Source organism: Palaemon carinicauda, chromosome 7 (genome assembly GCF_036898095.1).
Source record: "Palaemon carinicauda isolate YSFRI2023 chromosome 7, ASM3689809v2, whole genome shotgun sequence".
Lineage (NCBI taxonomy): Eukaryota > Metazoa > Arthropoda > Malacostraca > Decapoda > Palaemonidae > Palaemon > Palaemon carinicauda.
Window position 1 is genome coordinate 95,846,065 of NC_090731.1, and position 24,349 is coordinate 95,870,413.

At 42.9% G+C, this 24,349-nt stretch overlaps 1 protein-coding gene across 1 annotated transcript in view; it reads left to right on the forward strand.

Moving 5' to 3' along the window:
• The window catches only part of Zw10 (Zeste-white 10), a 648,851-nt gene that overhangs the window by 127,830 nt on the left and 496,672 nt on the right, over nucleotides 1-24,349 (forward strand). The window contains exon 4 of the mRNA XM_068376802.1: nucleotides 173-302. Coding sequence (XP_068232903.1) covers nucleotides 173-302 — 130 coding nt within the window. The remainder of the gene's footprint in view (nucleotides 1-172; nucleotides 303-24,349) is intronic.

Below are 24,349 nucleotides of genomic sequence, written 5' to 3' on the forward strand. Positions count from 1 at the left end.
TAGATAAAAAGGAAAGACCAAAAGTGTAACATGGTTTTATATTGGACTTCTCTTAGGTGAACAAAATTTATTCATCAGTAGCTTTCTCATCTTAAGTTTAAGTAGCTGTTTAATATGAATGATAACTTTGTATCTGGAAGACGTTTGCTTAGATTGTTTAATGCTATTGCAGGCCAATCATCTGTAGTTATGCTGAACTCAAAATGACTAAACGTAGTGATGGATATTCTATTCAAGTGATACAGCATGAGGGTAATAAAGAGAATGTTCCTGCTGCAATAGTTTTTATGCATTTACAACAAGTAAGTCTACTTTAGAGGTTTTCTATAATTGTAGATATATTTTTGCCAAGTTACTTGGCTAAAGGAGGCTCTAATGTTTCCTATTTGGGTTGATCCAAAAATTTTGTTTTCTTCATATACATACAGTAAATGGCTTCTTAACACCAGAGAAGGAGTAAAACTGAAATTTGAGGTATCTTCTTTTACCAGTCACTCGTAATTCTCAATTTTTTTGGCTTTAAAATTAAATTGTTCCTACATGAATACAAACAATTGTCCTTTACTTAAGAGAATACAGCCGGGGCTCGTAAATTGCAGTTTCTTTCGTCTTTTCACGGCCAAGGAAAAAATTATTCTGTGTGATGATTGTTTACCCAACATTAAGAATTTGATTTCTAATAGTTTGCAACAGCATTTGGGATGGCCAAGAAAAAAGCAATACCTAAAAAATAAAATTTTAAAATTCCAGCTGGGCGATGATTTCAAATAGCTCTCACTCCTTTACACTGGGAACGCTGCGGGTCACTACTTATCTCTACACCCAGCTGGTCCTAGCTCTTTGTACAGTGTGTATCCATTTACTGTGGTGAAATTTTACTGCTATATTTGAAATGAACCGGATTTTGATTAAACTGATGTTTTACTTGACTGTATCCAATAATAATGCATGTAATATTCATATTTTAGTATTGCATTTATCATTAAAAATATTTGGAATTATAATCTCATGCATTGTTTACATACTAATCAGCTGATCAAATCTGTGTAATCCGTCGTCAACCTATATTCACTTTCACGATATTATCCCACTGATATGATCATTTACTTTCACAGAATTACCTCACTCATATAACCTATCAAGCATGTTAGTATGATATCTCCTTCACATTATTATTGTCCTTCACCTATTATTATTATATCCTTAATCCTTTTCCCAATTCCTTCCAAAATCCCTTTTGTACATTTACTTTGCTCTCCCACACACATCTACAACGTGTCTTTTCAACTCCTTTGATTCTCTTTATTTTTCACGATTTCATTCATCTTCTCTTTTCTAGCATTCATTCGAAATTTTCATCCTGTTAATTATTGTAAACCCCTTTTTTATCCCTCATTCCACATATTCCCATTCTTATTTTTCATTCTTTCTTCTCACATTTCCCAAATTCATTAATTTGGCTAATCTAATTTATTTGAATTAGCGTAGATTTGGCAGTGGGAATGTGCAAGGAGAAGGAACTTGGCTACTGCCTCCCCCCCTGTCTCATGTCTATGCCCCCTTTTTTTGTCATATTATTTCGTCCTTCTGTTTCGCTTTTCTGAAGAACTTCTGCAACCAGCAGTGCCAAGACCTTCTGAAGCAGAGGAAGGGAAGACTGATGCAATGTTTTTGAAGGTGCTGTGCTGCATAAGGAAAGTCAGTGGCTTGGGACAGGCGTTGGGTTCCCCCCCCCCTGAATGGCAGGAGGTTAGCCATAGATCTCTGTCGTGCCCCCAAGAGAACAAAACCCAGACTTGAGCTTCCGTGGTTGGTCTTAGCCAGGGAAGCTTTAGATAAGGTGGAGGCCCAAGTCTCTGTTATCAAGGACTCTAAGGTCTGCGAGATCCTCCCTATTGATTTCTGCAGCTTTTACGAGGCAAGGGAAGTACAGTAGAACCTCGCAGCAACAAACAATGTTACTATGGACTGAATATAATAGACTAAATTCAGAACTATAGTAGCATTCAGTTTGTATAGGTCACTATAAGAAGTAAATAGTTCTGAGATATTTATTTTTATTTACATAAATGTACCCCTTTCTTCTTTACAAGAGGAGTACATCCGGTGTGAAAGCGCCTTTTACAGCGTTCTGCGCCGTGGCTTCTACGGCCACCTGGCGTGCCGAACCCACGCCAGCTGCTCCGTCACCCAAGGATCTCTACGATATTGGGACCCGCAGGTCTGCACTGTTTGCAAGGACCTGCTCAACGAGGCGTTCGAGGCCCCCCCGTCAGCGGAGGCCAGGGACAATGCTCGCGAGAAACTATGCAAGTGGGTGCGTGGTTTCCAGAAGAACGCCACGGGGCCCTATCTCCCTAGTGAGAAGATGAGAGCTTTGCTCTTCCCTAAGGCATCTGCGGATGCCGTCATCCCCAAACCGGAGATCCCGTGTCCAACGGCCGGTTGATCCAGATATTTCGGACGCACTCCAGGAAAACCACCTCGATGATGATGAGCGGATGTCAGAGGTGTCGGATACCACCGATAGGACCTTGATGGCCGAGGGTCAAGAAGAGGCTCCTGACTCCGAAGAAGAAGGCGCCCCTGCACCCTCTATCACTTCCGTAGTCATCTCGGTACCAGTTCCCTCTACTTCGTTTACTCCTATGCCCACAAGAGCGGATACACCCGTGGATAATTTCCAAGCCTTGATTGCGGTCCTTGACGAGAGGCTCCGCCAGAGGAATGAGGATTTCCGAAAGGAAATCCTTCATTTAACGAAGCAACCCCAGAGGAAGATCACCGTGAAGGACCTTCCAGCCTGCTCTGTGACGAACCCATGGAGGCATGCCGAGCACATGCCTATCACGAGTGGCAGGATCTTCGTGAACGAGAAGCTAGGCGCCATCCCCCTTGAACAGGTGGAATTCTGGCCTAGCTTTGAATCATACCCGGACTGCTACATTCGCCTCAAGTCCGAACCCGTTTCCAAGGAGGAAACCGAGCTTAAAGAGGTCATTGTGTTTGACCATGCAAAGGCTCAATCTCTGCTAGCTGGTTGCCTGAAGGAGAAGGGCTACATCAACTCCAAGGTGCCGGCCCTGAGCAAGAAACAACCATCCTTTCTTGCTCCTACCACCATGGTCTTCCCCTTCGCGGAGAAGTCCCTCTTAACAGTGTTGAAGGCGGTGGAGGAAAGGAAACCCTGCCCTACATTGGAGGAATGTAGGCCCCTCTCCCTCGCCCTACCTCCCGACGACAAGAACTGGAAAGGCATCCAGATAACTTTCTCTGTGGGAAAGTTGGAGGCCGACATCGCTGGACATCAGTTCAACGAGAACCTCCCTAAGCTCTCCAAATACCTTCTGCGTCGGGAGCAGGACACGAAAGAGAGGCTGGCCCCCTCTCTTTCCCTCCAGGGGCAAATGGAGACGATGGCTGGGGGAACAACGGACCCCAGGCTTCTACATGGTCTTGGCCAAGACCCACCTTGCTACCCTGACAAAAGACTTTTATAGCTTCACCAGGGCATGGAGAGCCGGCTGAGAGTTTGTGTTTGCGAATGCCACCGTCAAACACGAGCCAAGGAAGCTGATTTCCTCCAACATTTGGGGGAAAGATCTCTTTCCCAATGACCTCGTGAAAGAGATCGTTGACAGGGCCGCAACGGAGAACTGGAACCTTCTCCAAAAGTGGGGCATGTCAGGAAAAAGGAAATCTCAGGATGAGGGCCCCCAACCAAAGAAGAAACCCAACAAGCCTAGACCTCAGCAGCGTCAGGCTAAACGCCAGCTTCCGGCAACCGCTGCTCCCCAGTTGGTGGCTCAGCCCCAACAAACCTTCCAACTGGTACCCCAGCCGGTGGTGACTCAGTCACCAGCCTTCACGCCCGCCTACGAAAGGCAGTCGACTACCTTTCGTCCCAGAGGTAGAGGCACCGGCAAGCAGCCGAGGTGGTAAACCCTCGGGCAACCAGAAGCAATGAGATGCCTCCGGTGGGAGGAAGACTCCGCCTTTTCCAGGATCGTTGGACCTTCGATCCCTGGGGTCACAGCATTATCAAGAACGGTCTAGGGTGGAGCTGGGTAACACCACCACCAGCTTTCCTCTAATTCTTCCAACACTCCACCCCCGTTCTGGAAGAATACGTCCAAGAACTCTTGAACAAGAAGGTGATCAAGAGGGTAAAGTCCACCAGGTTCCAAGGAAGACTATTCTGTGTTCCCAAGAAGGACTCTGACAAACTCAGAGTCATTCTGGACTTGTCCCCTCTCAACAAGTTCATAGTGAACGACAAGTTCAAAATGCTGACTCTTCAGTACATAAGAGCCCTGCTGCCTGCTGCCACAGTCTCGATAGACATGGCGGAGGCCTACTGGCACATTCCAATGAATCGCCAGACCACCTCTTACCTAGTATTCAGGCTTCAAAGAAGACAGTACGCCTTCAGAGCCATGCCCTTGAGGCTAAACATAGCCCCAAGGATATTTACGAAGCTCGCAGAGACGATCGTCCAACAGCTACGCTTACAAGGCGTGCAGGTGATGGCTTACATGGATGATTGGCTGGTGTGGGCAGCATCCATAGAAGAATGACTGCAAGTTTCCACAAAGGTGATCCAATTCTTGGAACACTTGGGCTTCAAGATCTACACCAAAAAGTCTCGACTTTCTCCAGCTCAAAAGTTCCATTGGGACCTTCAGTCACACCGTCTTTCCATTCCTCTGTAGAAAAGAAAGGAAATAGCGGGATCTGTCAAGAGACTCCTAAAATCCAAACGGATTTCAAGACGACAACAGGAACTGGTGCTCTGCTCCCTTCAGTTTGCTTCAGTGACAGACCCAGTGCTGCGAGCACAGCTAAAAGAATGCATTGTGCATTGGGAGTCTGGAAAAGATACGCATCAATCGCTCGAAGAGATCTCAAGAGACCTCTGCCGACCAGGTATCGATCACTCCTAAAGCCATGGTCGGAGGCAAAGAACCTGAAAAGATCGGTACCTCTTCAACCACCACCTCCATCGGTCGTTATCCACACGGATGCATCGCTAGAAGGATGGGGGGGGGGGGTTCACTCCCACCAACGACAAGTTCAAGGAACATGGTCTCCTATATTCAAGACATTTCACATCAACATCTTGGAGGCCATGGCAGTCCTTTTCACTCTGAAGAGGTTGTCTCCTCGTCCCTCAGTCCACATCCGTCTGACTCTGGACAGCGACGTCGCGGTCAGATATCTCAACCGTCAGGGCTCAAGATCGCCCCAACTCAACCAAGTGTTGCTACCCATCTTCCGCTTGGCGGATAAGAAAAGATGGCACCTCTCAGCAGTTCACCTACAAGGATTACGCAACGTGACGGCGGATGCTGTATCCAGGACAACTCCGATAGTCAGAATGGTCCCTAGACGCAGACTCATTCTCCTTCATCTCCCATCAAGTCCCAGAACTGCAGATCGACCTCTTTGCAACGAGCGACAACAAACAACTCCCTCGCTATGTGGCCCCATACGAGAACCCCCGAGCGGAAGTGGTGGACGCCATGTCCCTAGATTGGAACAGATGGACCAAGATTTACCTGTTCCCTCCACCCAATCTTCCGCTGAAAGTCCTCACCAAGCTGAGATCCTTCCGAGGAACAGCGGCCCTAGTGGCACCCAAGTGGCCCCGGAGCAACTGGTTACCATTAATCCTGGAATTACAACCCAAGGTAATTCCCCTGCCGGACCCAGATCTAACCCAGCAAGTTCAGAAGTCGACTGCCTTCGCTTCATCAAAGAAAACTCGAGAACTTCATCTCATGATTTTCTCTCCCTAGCCGTCAAGAAGAGGTTTGGGATCTCGAAGAAATGCTTAGACTTCCTAGAGGAATACAAAACAAAATCTACCAGAAGGCAATATGAGTCATCCTGGAAGAAGTGGGTGTCCTTTGTCAAGGCTAAAAATCCTACGGAAATTTCAATGGATTTTTGTTTCTCCTTCTTCATTCACCTTCATGGACAAGGCTTGGCAGCCAACACGATTTCCACCTGCAAATCAACCTTGACGAGACCATTCCTCTATGCCTTCCAGATAGACCTGTCCAATGACATCTTTAACAAGCTGCCAAAGGCATGTGCTAGGCTCAGACCTGCACCCCCACCGAGACCCATTTCTTGGTCTCCTGACAAGGTGCTCCACTTTGCCTCAAGTTTGGACAGTGCAACTTGCCCTCTAAAAGATTTGACTCAAAAAGTGATTTTCCTAATTGCTCTCGCCTTGGGAGCCTGAGTCAGTGAAATAGTGGCATTATCAAGAGAAGAGGGCCAGATCCAGTTTGCTGAAACAGGCGAGCTTACCCTCTTTCCTGACCCAACGTTTCTCGTCAAGAATGAGCTACCCACTAAAAGGTGTGGCCCCTGGAGAATCTGCCCTCTGAAGGAAGATATCTCTCTGTGTCCAGTGGAGAGTTTAAAGGTCTATCTTCTAAGAACTTCAGGCTTTGGCGGAGGACAGCTCTTTAAAGGGGAAACATCGGCGTCTGACTTGTCACTCAAACAACTAAGGGCGAAGATCACCTACTTTATTGGCAGAGCGGATCCTGACAGTACACCCGCAGGTCACGATCCCAGAAAAGTCGCCTCTTCTCTGAATTTCTTCCAGTCATTGGACTTCGAAAGTCTTCGCTCTTTCACAGGCTGGAAGTCTTCAAGAGTGTTTTTCAAACACTACGTGAAGCAGGGGCATGAACTTAAGAGATTTGTGGTAGCTGCAGATAGTGTGCTAAAAGCTGGTGCTTAGTGCTGCGTAGAAGAGTGAGTTATTCGGGACTCTAACTCTAAGGGTGTCTGTGTTGACCCTAGTGCGCAATATAGTGAAATTAATGCCTCCTCGGGACACTACAGACTGTTCTTATACAAAGGTGAAGTCACATAGACTAAAACACGTGTGCCGCATGTTGTTACCATGAAGTGTATATAAGACATTCTAGAAAGACTCTATAGTTCCTACAGAACTAATGTGTGTAATGGCAAGTTTTTTCTTTTTCAGATTCTACACCCAATTTTTTTCTATTAATAACTTTATGCATAATTTCCTCTTCCTTTGTTGATCGTATACGTTAGAGTTTCGCGATTTAGGTAACTGAGATTTGTCTTGCCTAGGCTATCTAGCCTGGGCGATGTAGTATACTTTCAGACATTATCCCCGTTTACCCTCGTGTATCGTTTTATTGATTCAATGAGAGATAGTACATCTCCTAGAATTATATAACTTGATACTTATCTCTTGTGGAGATTTAAGGGTAATCCCTCCTTCCCTCTGAGTGCCGCCGCAGGCGGCAACCCTTTCTGGTCTTGCCATATAGTAGTTCACTCCGGCTTGACTAGTCTAGGGTTTTCTGTCTCCCACCTTTGCCGGCGAGAGCCCGGCTTTGGTTTTCGACAGAACCTCAGAGTATTCAGTCTTTCTGCCGGCGGCAGAGCTACAGGGTGAGTAGACACACCCCTGCCGGCTTATAGCCGCCGGCATAGGAGGCCAAGCCTCCCTAGGCCGCACCTGAAGTGGTAGTATGAAGCCGCCACCTTCTCCCCTGCGGTCTAGAAGACTAGTCCTGTGTTGGCAGACCCTAGGCTGAAGAATAGACATTCTTCTGCCGCCTAGGACGGCGCCGACACTGAAACGATGTTTCTCCTGTGTTGAGAGGCGGCGGCAATCCTGCCGCTGCCTCTTAACACCACTTCGGCAGACCCTAGGCTTAAGAATAGATATTCTTCTGCCGCTTAGGATGGCGCCGATATCGAAACTAAGTTTCTTCCCTGTGGTAGGGGCGGCAACCTTGCCGCCTTCTTCCACACTCTATACAGGACCCTTTTCCCTGCCCCCTCTGTCCTTTAGCGATGACTTAGCGATCGCATTCCTTGTGGCCGTCGTCCTGTAATCTCATCGCCTGCCGGGCGGGTTGCGGGGCCGGCCGGGCTTCTACTTAGGCAGCTGTTTAGCCACTCAGTCTTCCCTTATGGACATAAGGATCCGGGAAGGTCGTGGTGGCTGCCGGTGGGAGACCCCTCTGCTGCTGAAGGTTTTTCAGTCCTCCCTTAGACTGCCATCCACAGTCCTGTAACCGGGAATGCCGGCAACGGACTTTGTGGCTGGATGGAAGCTTGAATGATGCATTCTCCCCTTCCATTTGAACCTTCTTTCTGGAGGAAGGCAGTAAGATTATATACTTACATCCTTATTTACTGTAAACATACATTGTAATAAGGCAGCCCTTCACTCCATGCTTTCTCTCTCTCTATCAGCTAGTGCCGCCAGGTACTAACCCGGCCGGCCGGTGCCGTCAGGTACTTACTCAGTCGGCGGCATGCCGACTGTTCCAGTGCCGCCAGGTACTAACTAGTCGGCTATATGCTGGCTGGACTGCGCTGCCAGGTAGTAGCTCTGCCGGTAATATGCTTGCTGAACTACATTATATGATTATACAGTAGCCAGTATATTTGCAGTAGAGTATATAATGCAGATAGAAAACTATTGCATATATTATACAGTAGTTATTTCCAACATATCTTGTGTATCCTTGCCCAGTCTTTTGCTGAGACCAATCCTATATTGAAAGAATAGAATTCCTTCATTACTCTGATTAGAAATCAGTTTACAATTTACCCTACAATATTAAATATTTTAGAAGGGTCAGTGGTTGTACACTTTTCTATCCCTAAAGGTTAGAACCCTTATCTTTGAGTTTCCCTGATCAGGAAACTCTTTAGTCTTAATTTTGGAAGGGAAGGTCACAGGCATTGGCTGGGTGGGATACACAAGTATGTGTCTTTTCTAATTTCTAGTCCAGTTGGTGACATGCGCACCGGACCGTGCCTCCAGGTGCTAGCCATGCTGGCAACACACCAGCTGAACTACAGTATACGATTATACAGTAGCCAGTATATTTGCAATATAGTATAAACTGCAAACAGAAAACTATAGAATTATTATACAGTAGTTATTTTCTAACATCTCTTGTGTATCCTTGTACATGCTTTTGCTGAGACCGAACCTATATTGAAAGAATAGAATTCCTTCAATACTCTGATTGGAAATCAGTTAATACTTACCCCACAATATTGAATAATTAGAAGGGTCAGTGGCATTGTACACTTTTTCTATCCCTAGGGGTTAGAACCCTTCTCTTTCGAGTTGCCCTGATAAAGGAAACTCTTTAATTTTAATATTGCGGGGAGGTTACAGCAAATGGGAAGACTCCATCCAAGGGGTCTACCAAATTATAAACCATAGTTTTTTCCTCCATTTTGCAATGGAATTGTCAGGGTTTAAGGGCCAAATATGAAGAACTTAAGCTCCTTATTCATGAGCATTCCCCCATAATTATTTGTCTAAAGGAGAGCAAACTTGATCATAATACCCCTTGTCCTCGCGAATACATTAGTTATAGGACACCATATGATCACCAAGTGGTGAGCCATGGCGGAAGTCTCATATACGTTCATCGAGATGTTCCCCAAGTTTCTCTGTCTATTCGTACACCTCTACAGGCAGTGGTTGTACAGATCGACATAGGGCGAAAATATACAATTTGTTCTCTGTACTTGCCTCCAAATGATAACATTTTGTATGACAACTTAGTGGAGGTGATTCAACAACTCCCTCAACCTTTTCTTTTACTTGGAGATTTGAATGGTAGACATCCTTTGTGGGGTGATGTTTTAGCAAACACGAGGGGAAATATCATATCATCAATTGTGGAAAATGAAGATGTGGGACTCCTTAATACAGGAGAGCCCACACACTTTCATGTCCAGACAGGTACCTTGTCATGTATTGACCTGTCAATCGTAAGCTCTAATTGCCTTCTCGACTTTGATTGGAGAACATTAGATGATTGGCATACTAGTGATCACGCGCTAATCATTATAAACACCAACAAGGGTCCACCTTTACAGGGATCGCCACGATGGAATCTTGACAAGGCGGACTGGGATAAATTTCGTGAGCTAAGCGAAATTGAGGGGGATGCAGGACAAGTTGAAAATATCGATGATGCCATAGACTTACTGAATGGAACTCTCCATACAGCAGGAGTCAATTCAACTCCCAAAAACAACAGGGTTATTCAAACGACGACCAGTCCCGTGGTGGTCTTCAGAACTAACTGCCCTGCACAGAGCCACAAGAAGATCTTTAACACGATTGCGTAGACTCCGAACTGATGAGAATTTAATTATGTACAAGAAATGTAGAGCACAGTTCCGTCGTGCCATGAAAGAAGCAAGGCGCCAGTCATGGATGTCTTTTGTTTCCTCCATTAACAGTAGAACACCACCATCTTCTGTGTGGAGGAAAGTAAAAAAGATACCTGGCAAATTCACCCCCAACCCACCACCAGTGTTGAAGGTGAATGGCCAGTATGTAACTGAAGCAAATGAAGTTAGCAATGCCCTGGCTAATCATTTTTCAAAAGTATCCAGCAAGTGTGAAGGAGCCCCTGGTCACCAGTATAGGAGCACTGAAGAAAAGAAAATTTTAAATTTTGCAACAAGAAGGGAAGAGTCGTATAATTCTCCTTTCACTGAAAGAGAATTTGATTCCGCACTTGCTCATTGCAATGATACAGCCCCTGGACCCAATGGAATTCCATATGCAATGATTAAACATGTACATTTTAATACAAAGCTTTTATTTTAAGCATTATTAATAGAATATGGCATGATCATAGTTACCCAAGTGTTTGGGAACTAGCCATTATTTTAGCCTTTTTAAAACCCGGTAAAGACAAGTTTTTAGCAGCAAACTATCGTCCTATTGCATTGACATCTTGTTTATGTAAGATCATGAAGAAGATGGTCAATGCAAGGCTGATGTGGTACCTTGAAAAGAAAGGTATTTTATCACCGATTCAATGTGGATTCCGAAAAATGCACTCAACGACTGATGTGTTGATACGACTAGAGTCTTCTATTTGTGAAGCCTTTGCTTCCAAACAGCACCATGTTACAGTATTTTTTGACCTTGAAAAGGCATATGATACCACATGGAGATATGGTATACTTAAAACCATTCATGAATTGGGATTGAGAGGAGAGCTGCCACTATTTATTCAGGCATTTCTTTCACGTAGAGTTTTTCAAGTGAGAGTTGGGGAAGCTCTATCTGAGAGTAAGTGCCAGGAAGAAGGAGTTCCTCAGGGTAGTGTGCTGAGTGTAACCCTTTTTGCACTAGCAATTAATGGGATATCCTCAGCCATTCCCCAGGATGTTCTCTCAACATTATTTGTGGATGATCTCTCAATATCATTTGCTGGCACCAGAATGGCAATGGTTGAGAGAAAAATCCAACTCTCTATTGATAAAATTATCCAGTGGGCTGACATGAATGGATTTAAGTTCTCGACAAGTAAAACTACCGTTGTCCATTTTTGTCGTATCCGGGAGTACATCCAGACCCGGATATATACATTAAAGGTCAACGGATACCATGTGCAAGAGAAGTTAAATTTTTAGGTTTGATATTTGATTGTAGGCTGACATGGGTTTCTCACTTAAAAGCATTAAAAGCTAAATGTGTTGAAGCTCTGAATATCTTAAAAGTATTGTCCCATACATCGTGGGGGGCAGACCGCAATACTATTTTAAAATTATACAAGGCCTTGATTTTTTCCAAAATTAGTTATGGTTGTGAGGTATATTCTTCAGCCACCCCAAGCCGGTTAAAAATATTAGACTCGATACATCATGCAGGTATTAGGTTGTCTACTGGAGCTTTTAAAACCTCGCCTATCCCAAGTCTCCTTGTTGATGCTGGAGAGTTACCTCTAGACTTTTACCGAATGTCTTCCATTCTTCGGTATTGGTTTAGATTGCAAAGACTCCCTAACTCTCTAGCATTTCAGACTGCAAGCCTTGTAAGACGCGCATCATACTTTGAGTTGCACCCAAAATCTCCTCAACCTTATGGCTTTCGGGTGAAACGATTATTAAATAGTCTGGATATAATTAGAAATAAGGTACTTCCATTCAAGGTTTCATCAACTCCTCCATGGAAGTTACCGGAGATATCTTTTTGTAAATATTTTATTGGAGATAAGAAGAATATGTCAGACCTAGAAGCCAGGTCTCTTTTTAATGAACATGTTAAAGAACATAGAGGATCAACTTTTATCTATACTGATGGCTCCAAATCTGATGCTGGCGTTGGATTTGGAGTACATAGTAATGGTTTTAATTGTAGAGGTGCACTTCCTCTGACCGCTTCCATATTTACTGCCCAACTGTATGGCATATTAACCGCTATTGAGAAAATAGCGTTGGAGAAGGAGGGTAATTTTACAATTTTTAGTGATGCAAGGAGTGTCCTTCAAGCTATGGAAGTTTTTAATTCTAATAACCCTCTAGTTTTAAAGATTTTAGAATGGCTTTTCATTATTGGACAGAGAGGTATAACAGTTCAATTTTGTTGGGTTCCAGCACATGTAGGTGTGTCCGGGAATGAGAAGGCAGATTCACTGGCTAAGGAGGCTGCATCCGAGTTGCTGCCAAGAAGGTATCCCATTCCCTGTGATGATTTCTTACCTGACATCAAGAAATTGGTTTGCAATAAATGGCAACAGCAATGGGATAGTCAAGATGGCAATAAAATGCGAGAGATAACAAATGACATATCTCCTTGGAGGTATAATATGATGCCCCGAAAATGGGAGACGTCTCTTTGTCGTCTCCGTATTGGTCACACTCGGTTGACACACGAGTTTCTGCTGAAGGGCCAACACCAACCGTATTGTGACGACTGTTTAGTACCTCTAACAGTAAGGCATTTGTTGACCGAATGCCCCAATTATAACAACTTGCGGAATAGATATTTGTTTGAGGCTCGAGGTGAGGGTGGCAGGTTCATCCTTGCCAAGATTCTTGGAAATGATGTGTCCTACCATGCAAGTGGCATTTTTAGATTTATTTCAGAAGCAGGTCTTCTGAAAAATATTTAACTTTTATGACATTCAACTTTTATGATTTTAATTGAATACTCTTTTATTTTTTATTTAATTTATTTTTTTTTTGTATACATAAGTTAAATGTTACCGGAGTCAATGACCTCAGATGTCAGGATGCCTGAAAACTTTAAATCAATCAATCAATCGTCACTTCCCGTGGGTCTTACAAGCGACCCAGAGTAAAGGACCTGCCATCCTGCTCTGAAACCAATCCCTGGAGGTATGCAGAGTTTATGCCAATTACCAACGGCAAACTCTACATCGGAGAAGATGGGAACCGTCCCCCTGGACGACATCATATTTTTGCCAGACTTTGCAGCTTACCCTGAGTGTTTCATCCGGCTGAAGAGTGAGCCAGAGTCTAAAGAAGAGACGGAACCGAAGGAAGTCATGTTTTTCGATCATGACAAGGCACAGGCTCTCTTGACGAATAGCCTAAAAAAGGCAGGGTATACCAACTCTTGAGTTTCTGCACTGAGCAAGAAACACCCTACTTTTCTTGCCCCTTCTTCAAGAGCTTTCCCCTTCTCGTCGAAAGCTCTCCAAAGTGTGCTGAAGGCTATTGATGCAGGCAAACCATGCCCTATGCTATAGGAGTGTAGGCCATTGTCTCTGGCCTTGCCCACAGATAAGAATGATTGGAAAGAGGTCCACCTAACCTTTTCAGTCTCGAAACTCGATGCGGACATCGCAGGACAGCAGTTCAGCGAGAACCTCCCGAAGCTGTCGAATTTTCTCCTGAGAAGAGAATAGGAGACAAAGGAGAGGCTAGCCGCTTCTCTTTCCCTCCAGAACTGCATGAAGATGTGTGCAGGCGTCGCTAGCACCCCAGACATGTACACAGTCCTGGCCAAGATGCACATGGCCACTTTAGTCAAGGATTTGTACACTTTTGTGAAGGCCAGGAGGGCCTGCAGTGAGTTTGTGTTTGCCAATGCAACGGTCAAACACGAACCCAGGCAGCTGATTACCTCATGTATCTGGGGCAAGGACCTCTTCCCAAAGGAAGTCGTGCAAGAAGTCGTTGAGAAAGCTGCCACGGAGAATAGGAATCTTCTCCAATAGTGACGCATGTCTTCAAAGAGAAAATCTTCCCTTGATGCTGGTCCCCAACCTAAGAGGAAGACGAAGAAGCCAAGACTACCTTCTCGGCCTGTACAGCATCCCACGGTCACAATGACCACGATGCCCCAAGTTGTCGCTCAAACACCAGCCTTCAACTCAGGTTTTGAGAGGCACACCACTACCTTTCGCCTGAAAGGAAGAGGATCTAGACGGGGCTCCTCAAGGAACGTAGATATTTCAGGTCAAGGCGCTTCGTGGTTGGTAATAACGACAGGGGTCAACTCGTTCTGACATCTCGGACAAGTTGTCGTAAGGCTGGTCACATCTGCATTCTGGTCCTTACGTTCTCTCTCGTTCTCTGTGCTTGTTGTCTCTCATTCCCTCTCTCGTCTTCCCTCTCTCTTGTTCTCTTTGAAGTTTATATACCCTTGTATGGGAGGGGCTAACTATGGACAATTTCATTTAAGGAAAGTTTCTCCTTTTTTCATCCTCATTGGTTTTCCTTAAAACCACACCTCTTTGATCGCATCTTCCCGAACGCTCTGCTGGTGTAATCATGATCCATATGGCGCTATAATTGAAGCGAGACGTGTTTACCTTCCGTTAATCTATGTTGTTTGGCAACAACAGGCTCTCTTGTCCTATGGGTCCTTCCATAACGCTGGCTCCTCGAATTGCTACAACAGACGATCGTTATGCCCAAGGTCTGCAGATCTAGGCACATCTAATAAATATCTTGACTTCAATCAACAGCGGTGACAGTTTTTGGTAAACACTAGCGGGACCTCCTCTCTGCTTTTTAAGTGTAGAAACTTTACGTTTTAACATTCTTTTCTATATTATTCTATCTACCCATGACACGTCCCCCTGAAAAAAAAAAGGAAAGATTTTTATCTTTTTTTTTTTTTTAAACGAAATTATCAAGGGAGAAAATCGCTTATCCCTAAACTGAGAAACAATTACTTCATTACTCTTGCATCACATAACAAAACCAAAACACACTCTTGCTTGTTGATGAAAGAGTAAAAAAACAAAAACAAAACAAACGTCCATATCATTCTGAAAAATCTCTAGAAAGACTGTCGGCTATTACATTATCCTTTCCCTTTATATGAACTATCTTTCAATCATAATCTTGTAATTCTAAACTCCAACGCATGAGACGTTTATTCTTATTCTTAAACCTATCCAAGTAAACTAACGGATTGTGATCAGTATACACAGTTAAAACATGACCACTACGTACATAAATCTCAAAATGTTGTAAAGTTGATACTAAACTAAACAATTCCTTCTCAATAGTTGAATAATTCTGCTGTGCTTTATTTAACTTTTTCGAATAAGCTACAGGGTGCTTAATCCCGTTCACTTCTTGCAACAGAACTCCTCCTATGCCAATATCCCTTGCATCTATCGCTAAATTAAATTCCTTGCTAAAATCGAGCAACATTAGTACGGGCTCTGAATCATTATGGCCTTCAACTTATGGAAAGCTTTGATACATTCATTATCAAATACAAAACTTCATCCTTTTTTGAAAAATTAGGAACAAATCTGCGGAAATATGAAATTATTCCAATGAATCTCGTTGCCTGTTTTTTACTTGTAGGGATTGGGAAGTTGATGATAGCCTCTATGTTCACATCTCTTGGACAAATCTTACCTAGACCCACTTTATGACCCATGTATGTGATCGAGGTATTCCCGAATTCACATTTCTTCAGATTTAAAACAAGTTTTGCTTTCTCAAGGACTGCTAGGACTTTAGCTAAAATGCGTGAATATTGCTCCCACATATCTGAAAATACTACAAGATCATCCAAATACATGACAGTTATCAATTCCATTTAAAACTCTATTCATTAATCTTTGGAAAGTACTCGCTGCATCTTGTAGACCAAAAGCCATAACTTTGGGTTCATAACTACCGAAAGGTGTATGAAAGCAGATATTTTCTGTGCTCGACTACTTAAAGGTACTTGCCAATAACCTTTGGCCAAATCAAGTTTAGAAATAAACTTGGCGTTTCCTATTCTATCTAAACAATCTTTTATCCTGGGGAGTGGAAAATTTACTTTGTTTCGTAACACTATTCACTTTTCTAAAATCAATACAGAACCTATCTGATCCATCTTCCTTCTTAAGAAGAACTATTGGAGAACACCAGTAACTTTCGCTAGGAACAATCAAACCATTGTGTAGCATATACTTAATTTCCTGTCGGACTGAATTTGCTTTTTCTGGGCTTAGACGATAAGGACTTTGTCTAATGGGTTTTGTGTCCTGTAACTCAATATCGTGTTCTAAAAGATTAGTTAAACCTAATTTATCACTAACAGTTTCTGGATAATTTGAAAAAACATTGAATAATTCCCTAGTTTTTTCTTCCTCCAAGCTAGAATTAAACAAAATGAAATTAAGAACATCAGAGTTCTTCTCAAAAGTAATCTCTCTCTGCGACATGGTTACAACTGGCACTGGACATTCATTATATTTCTTTAGCAAGTTGATGTGCAACCACTTTGCTCTACGTCTGCCCTTATCAATTAAGTAATTCAAATTTCCCCTTTTATCTATGATAGGAAATGGACCTTCGAACTTATAAGATAATGATGGACCTTCTTTCTGGACTAATACTAAGACTTTATCACCCACATGGAAAATTCTGTCTTTAGCCTTAACATCGTACTTTCTTTTAGTTTCCCCTTGATGGTTGCTCTCATTTTCTTTTGCCAACTGCCAGGTTTTCCTTAAATCCTCTTTGTGATCTTCAATATTCTGTATGTAATCCTTTCCACCTTCTTCTCGCATTAACTTACACTTCAAAATTTCTAAAAGTCCTTTGGTGGTGTGACCTAACAACAAATCAAAAGGACTAAATCCCCTGGTGTCATTAGGAGCTAATCGTAAAGCCAACAAGACAAAAGGTAACTTTTCTTCCCAATCATGTTCGAAATTATTACACAACTTCCTTAAGCAACTTTTCAATGTTTGATGAAAACGTTCAACAATTCCTTGTGATTCAGGGTGGTACGGGGTGAAAGTTACAAGTTTAATCCCTAACTCTTTCATTTTATCTCTGAAATACTTTGATACAAAATTGCTACCATTATCACTGTATAACGCAAGGAAGACCAAATTTAGTGAAATAGTTCAGCAAGCGTTTAACTACAGTTTTGGCATTGCAATTTCTTACTGGGATTGCTTCTGGATATCGTGTTAGTCTATTAATGATTGTTAATTGATGGATATTCCCCCCCTTACTTCTGGGCAAAGGGCCTGCTATATCAATTACAACATTCTCAAAAGGTTCCCCTATTGATGGAATATTACATAACGGAGCCCTGGGAATTACTTGATTAGGTTTGCCAGCCATTTGACATTCGTGACAACTTAAAACATACCTCTTCACATCACTTTTCATTTTAGGCCAAAAGTACGTTTTACTTATATACCTGAATGTTTTATTTACTCCTAAATGTCCTTGTTCATCATGTGCTAATTTCAAAATTGATTCACGAAGTTTCCTACGAGTTACTAATTGCTCTATGACCTCCTCTTTGCTACCTGTCTTAGGGCGAACATAGCGACACGAAAATTTGTCTTCTAGACTAAATGTTTCCTTACAAACATTTTCAGGTTCATCATCCAATTCACATTCAAAAATTCGAGATAGTGTTTCATCTTCCCTCTGCATCTTAACTAGTTCATCCTTTTTCAATATGCTAGTTTCTGAAACACTACAGCTGCTATTACTTGGGCCTATTACATTGTCTATCTGTACATCACTTCTTTCAACAGCTACATCATCATCTCTGCCCACATTATCAACATTGATAGAGTCGGTTTCCTCGGCTACACTCATGCTAAGCTCATCTTCACCGCCTCTATTACCTACGTTCGAATTCTTGAACAACCTATGACCGTAGTCAATATCTGTATCTAATCCTGACCTAGTTGCTATCATTTCAGGCACTTGAACTTCACTTTAAATAGGATTCACACACTTAGAGGTAGTTAAATCGTTGCCAACAGTAATGTCAAGGCCGTCTATGGTCAAAGTATCCATGACTGCTAGTTTTACATCTCCTCTCACTAACTGACTTTTCAATTTCATCTTTAACAAAAGACAAACTACACAAGTGTTCGGAAACCCACCTAGCATAACTTTTTCTTTCATGCTGATTATTACATTCCTTGGTACACTCTCTCTCCTAACGAGTGATACGGCCGCTCCTGTATCCCTAAGCAAAACTACTTCCCTTGAATCACCTCCTTTAAGAGAAGAAACTAAACCTTCAGACAAAAATTCACCATAACGTCTCCTAGTTTCTTTCAAGAGACTATTCCTTCCTGAAGAAAGATTATTAACTAGTGACAGGTTTCTTCAAATTCGTACTTTCCACTGTGCAATTCCTAGCTATATGCCCTTTCTTATTACAATTGTAACAAATGACCTCTGAATTACTGAATGCACATTGGCTCCTACAGTACTGAGAAATATGACCTTCTTTCCCACATGTGTAACAATAATAATAATAATAATAATCCCTGTTCCTAATATCGTTATTGTTAGAACTACCTTTACTATGTTGTGCCTTACTTGACAAAAGATCATTTTTCTTTTTACTGCCACTTAAACCATGTGTGAGACTGTACTCATCTGCTAATCTCGTAGCATCGGCAAAAAATGTTTCACGCCTATCTTCTATATATAATTTGATGTCTGGGGATATGTTATCTTTGAAACTTTCTAACAAAACTTAAGTTCTTGAGATCTGCAAAATTATCGACTTCAGCGGACGTCAACCAATCACAAAACGATCTTTCTAACTTCTTTCCGTACTCTACATATGTACTAGTATCATCTTTTTTCAAACTTCTAAACTTCTTACGGTACGCCTCTGGTACCAATCTGTATGCACTAAGTACGGTTTCTTTCACAGTATCACAATCTTCACTTTCATCCTCAGACAAACAACTATACACAATGTGCTTCACCACTTAAAACTGATTGTAAATACAAAGTCCACTGTTTTTTTGGAGAACCTACTCTGTTCATTAACTTTTCAAAAGACATAAAATATTTTGTAACATCTTCCTCATCAAATTTTGGTATAAGTTTGAGCACTGCACTCATATCTAGACTATCAGTGTCACTATTCAAAGATGAATTACTTCCTGATCTACTACCTGACCGTTTGTTATAAAGAGTTTTTCTTAAACGAGCAATTTCTAACTCATGCTTACGCTGTTTTTCATTTTCTTCTCACTTTCTTTCATTTTCTTCCCTTTCAGTTGCTCTTTCGTCTCTTTCAAATACTTCCTGTTCTCTCTTAATACCATACTCACGGAGAGCATTGCCATCTAGACCAAGAAGTTTACCTGAATCTATCAAATCTCTCGTAATCTCACTCATTCTGCTTCTTTCTATGTTCTCACTGTTTTCAATTGGTTATGTAGTCAAAAAACCTGGCAAGGTTGCCAACTGTTACGATCCTCGTGGGGATCGAACCAGGTTCTTTTGAATTGATTAATTAAATTAGGATAAATCGATAATCACCAAATGAAAAAAAATAATATAAAGAAAACTCGCAAAAGAAAATATAATTTTATTTACAACTAGTCAAAGATCAATGTTTCTTGATTGAGTACTTGGGAAGCACAGAATTGAACAAAGAAAATCATCTGATTAAACCACACTTCAGCAAATAGGGGAACAGTTAAGAAAGCAGACAAATAATACTTAGAAGAAATGATGGTACTCTTCACAGCAGATCTTGACGATTCAGGAACGTAGATATTTCAGGTCTTGGCGCTTCGTGATTGGTAATAACGACAGGGGTCAACTCACTCTAACATCTCGGACAAGTTATCGTGAGGCTGGTCACATCTGCATTCTGGTCCTTACGTTCTCTCTCGTTCTCTGTGCTTGTTCTCTCTCTCGTCCTCCCTCTCTCTCTTTCTCTTTGAAGTTTATATACCCCTGTATGGGAGGGGCTAACTATGGACAATTCCATATAAGGAAATTTTCTCCTTTCTTCATCCTCATTGATTTTCCTTTGATTGCATCTTCCCGAACGCTCTGCTGGTGTAATCATGATCCATATGGCGCTATAATTGAAGCGAGACGTGTTTATCTTCCGTTAATCTATGTTGTTTGGGGACAACAAGCTCTCCTTGTCCTATGGGTCCTTCCATAACGCTGGCTCCTCGAATTGCTACAACAGACGATCGTTATGCCCAAGGTCTGCAGATCTAGGCACATCTAATAAATATCTTGACCTCAATCATCGGCGGTGACAGTTTTTGGTAAACACTAGCGGGACCTCCTCTCTCTGCTTTTCAAGAGTAGAAACTTACATGTTTTAACATTCTTTTCTATATTCTATCTACCCATGACAACAGTCTCAATAGACCTGGCAGATGCTTACTGGCACCTTCCAGTCAGTCGCCCCCTCCCCTCCTACCTAGGATTCAAGTTACAGAAGACAAAGTACAAGGGGGTATGTCTTCAGAGCCATGCCCTTTGGACTAAACATAGCCCCAAGGATTTTCACGAAACTTGCTGACGCAGTCGTACAACAACTACGCCTAGAAGGCGTTCAGGTAGCCGCATACCTGGACGACTAGCTGGTGTGGGCAGCATCCAAGACTGCTTGTCTGCAGGCATTCAAGAAAGTGATCCAGTTCCTGGAACATCTGGGATTCAAGATCAACTACAAGAAGTCTCACCTCTCTTTAGCTCAAGAGTTTCAATGGCCTGGAATCCATTGGAACTTGGTCACACCGTCTCCATTCCACCGAAGAAGAGGAGAGAGATCGCGGGTTCTGTCAAGAGACTACTGAAATCCAACAGGATCTCAAGATGCCAACAGGAAAGACTACTGGACTCTCTCCAGTTTGCAGCGGTAACAGACCTAGTGCTAAGAGCACAGCTGAAAGATGCGTCAGGAGTCTGGAGAAGATACGCATCAGATGCTTGAAGAGATCAACAGAGACTGGTACCAACCTTACTACAATCGCTTCTCAAGCCGTGGTCGAAGGTCAGGAGCCTAGCAAGGACTGTTCCCTTACAACCACCTCCCCCATCGGTGACCATCCACACGGATGCCTCGACGGAAGGTTGGGGAGGTCACTCCTATCAAAGGAAAGCTCAAGGGACCTGGTCATCCCTATTCAAGACCTTTCATATCAACATTCTGGAGGCCATGACAGTGCTCCTGACGTTGAAGAAGCTATCCCCTCACAGATCAGCCTACATCAGGCTGGTCTAGGACAGCGAAGTGATAGTGAGATGTCTGAAACGACAAGGCTCGTGATCGCCCTACTTCAATCACGGGATGCTGGCCAACTTTCGCTTGGCAAGAAAGAAAAGATGGCACTTACTGGCAGTTCACATACAAGGGTTCCGCAATGTGACGGCGGACACTCTATACAGACGAAAGCTGATAGAGTCAGAATGGTCCCTAGGTGCAGACTCATTCTCCTTCATCTTGGTCAAAGTCCCAGAACTGCAGATCGACCTCTTCGCAACGAGCGGCAACAAGAAACTTCCTCGATACGTAGCCCCATACGATGACCCTCGGGCAGAGGCGACTGACGCCATGTTCCTCGACTGGAACAGATGAACTCACATCTACCTGTTCCCAACAACAAATTTACTGCTGAAGGTCACAGCAGCAGTGGTGGCCCCCAAGTGGCCCAAGAGCAACTGGTTCCCTCTGGTGTTAGAACTGAAGTTGAGGCTGTTTCCTCTACCAAACCCAGTTCTATCCCAACTGGTTCGGAAGTCGACTGTCTTCGCTTCATCACAGAGAACCCAAAACCTTCATCTCATGATTTTCTTGCCTTAGCAGTCAAGAAAAGGTTTGGGATCTCGAAAGCCACTATCGACTTTTTAGAAGAATACAAGTCAAAGTCAACCAGAAGACAATATGAATCATCTTGGAAGAAGTGGGTCACTTTTGTCAAAGCCAAAAACCGACGGAAATCTTGATAGACTTCAGCCTGTCCTTCTTCATCCACCTCCATGAGCAAGGTTTGGCTTCCACCACGATAACTACGTGTAAGTCAGCTTTGACTAGACGTCTTCTACACGCCTTCAAGGTGGACCTGTCGAACGAAATCTTCAACAAGATTCCGAAGGCATGCGCTAGACTTGAATCAGCAGCCCCTGCGAAGCCCATTTCGTGGTCTCTGGACAAAGTCTTGCACTACGCTTCGAACTTGAACAACGAAGATTGCTTTCTAAAGGATCTAACACAAGAAGTGATATTTTTGTTTGCTATAGCCTCAGGGGCTAGAATTAGTGAAATAGTAGCCCTATTAAGAGACGAGGGCCATATTCAGTTCACAGAAGAGGGAGAACTGAATATTTTTCCCGATCCTACCTTTCTCGCCAAAAACGAGCTACCCACCAAGTGTTGGGATCCTTGGAGAATCTGGCCTCTGAAGGAAGATGTCTCTCAATGTCCAGTAGAATGTCTAAAGGTCTATCTTCGAAGAACTTTAGACTTCAAGGGAAGACAGCTCTTCAAAGGCGAAACCTCAGGATCAAACTTATCCCTGAAACAACTGAGGGCGAAGCTCACCTACTTCATTCGCAGTGTGGATCCTGACAGTACACCCGCAGGTCATGATCCGAGAAAGATTGCTTCCTCGCTGAACTTTTTTCAGTATATGGACTTTGAGAGACTCCGCTCATACACTGGTTGGAAATCCTCTAGAGTCTTCTATAAACATTATGTGAAGCAAGTGCACGAGTTGAAACACTTTGTGGTGGCGGCAGGTAGTGTTGTAAATCCTGTTGTCTAGTGCTGCCATGAACAGTGAACTGTTTGGGACTTTACAATTCGGGTGAAAAGGTGATAACACCTTTCAGTGTAACACTTTTATTAAGGGTCACCCTGGTGCCCCTAGGATTGTTCTTTATAGGTGTAGAATCAAACCAATAACACCAGTGCCATGTGTACACTTATACACAGTGTTGAAATTCATCCAACATTTACAGTGAAATTATCTTGATAATTTTACAATGATTTTGAGTGGCAGTCATATTTAATATATTCCTTCCCTTACAGGTGATAAATATATATGTACTTTTAATATGTTGGCTGTATAGTATAAGATTCTATTTTAAATACAATAGTTGTTACATTTATGTTGTCTATACAAATAAATGCAGAAATGTATTTGCATCCTATTCGCCCCTAAATTAGCTGAATAAAATTAGACAGAGTTTTGACTTATTTTCCTCAAAATAAGGTAAATACTTGAAGGTGCCATTACATGTGAACATATTATAGTGAGATAACTACATTTGTCCCGACATATATACAAACCTTTTCGCTTCTACAGTCAAATGACAATTTCCCTGCAGGGGGCAGGAAGCCCTAAGATTGTTCCAAGCTTAGCGGATATGATGAATACCGATACTGTCATATATTAGGTGGTCTGGGTAACCATGTAGAAGCTGACTCAAGGTTAAGGCACTTATAAAACCCCACAGGTATAGTACTTTCAAGTAATTCTCTGGTAAACTTCTATCAGGATGACATGGCTTAGGCCCAAAAAACGGCAAAGCGAAAAATCTATTTTTGGGTGATATGGCCATGTCGTCCTGATGAACACGCCCTCCTTTTCAAAAGAAAAGGCATATACATACGTAACAATCCCCACCCGAAACTACTCTATCTGTAGCCACCATGCTTAATTGCTACAAGGAATGGGTTTCCATGTTGGGCCCTGTAGTAGTACGGGAAGGGGATCCACCGGGTAACCTTGATGACGGCTCCCCTTCAATTTCGCCACTCTTCCTCCTCAGAGCGTAAACTCTATTCAGGGTGAAGATTGCCATGTGTCGTATCAAGAAATACATCCCCTGATATTATGTGATATCCTCAAGAAAGTTTTTAAGGATACTCGCGCCAGGAGTTAGAATTCTGGAGACCTATGGTCAATTCTCTGGGAGTGTCACTGTAGCTAAATATCACTTAGAAAGCTGCCTAAAGGAACCTTCCATCAGGACGACATGGCTATCTCACCCAAAAATAGATATTTCGATTTGCTTCAAAATCCGTTTTGTGTGATGCGTGCGCGCGCGCGCACACACACACACACACACACACACACACACACACACAGAGTTCCTTTAGGCAGCTTCCTAAGGGATATTTAGCTACAGTGATACTCCCAGACAATTGACCATAGGTCTCCAGAATTTTAACTCCTTGCGCGAGTATCTTTAAGAAAATTCTTAAGGATTTCGCATAATATCAGGGGACGTATTTCTTGATACGAAACATGGCAATCTTCACCCCGAA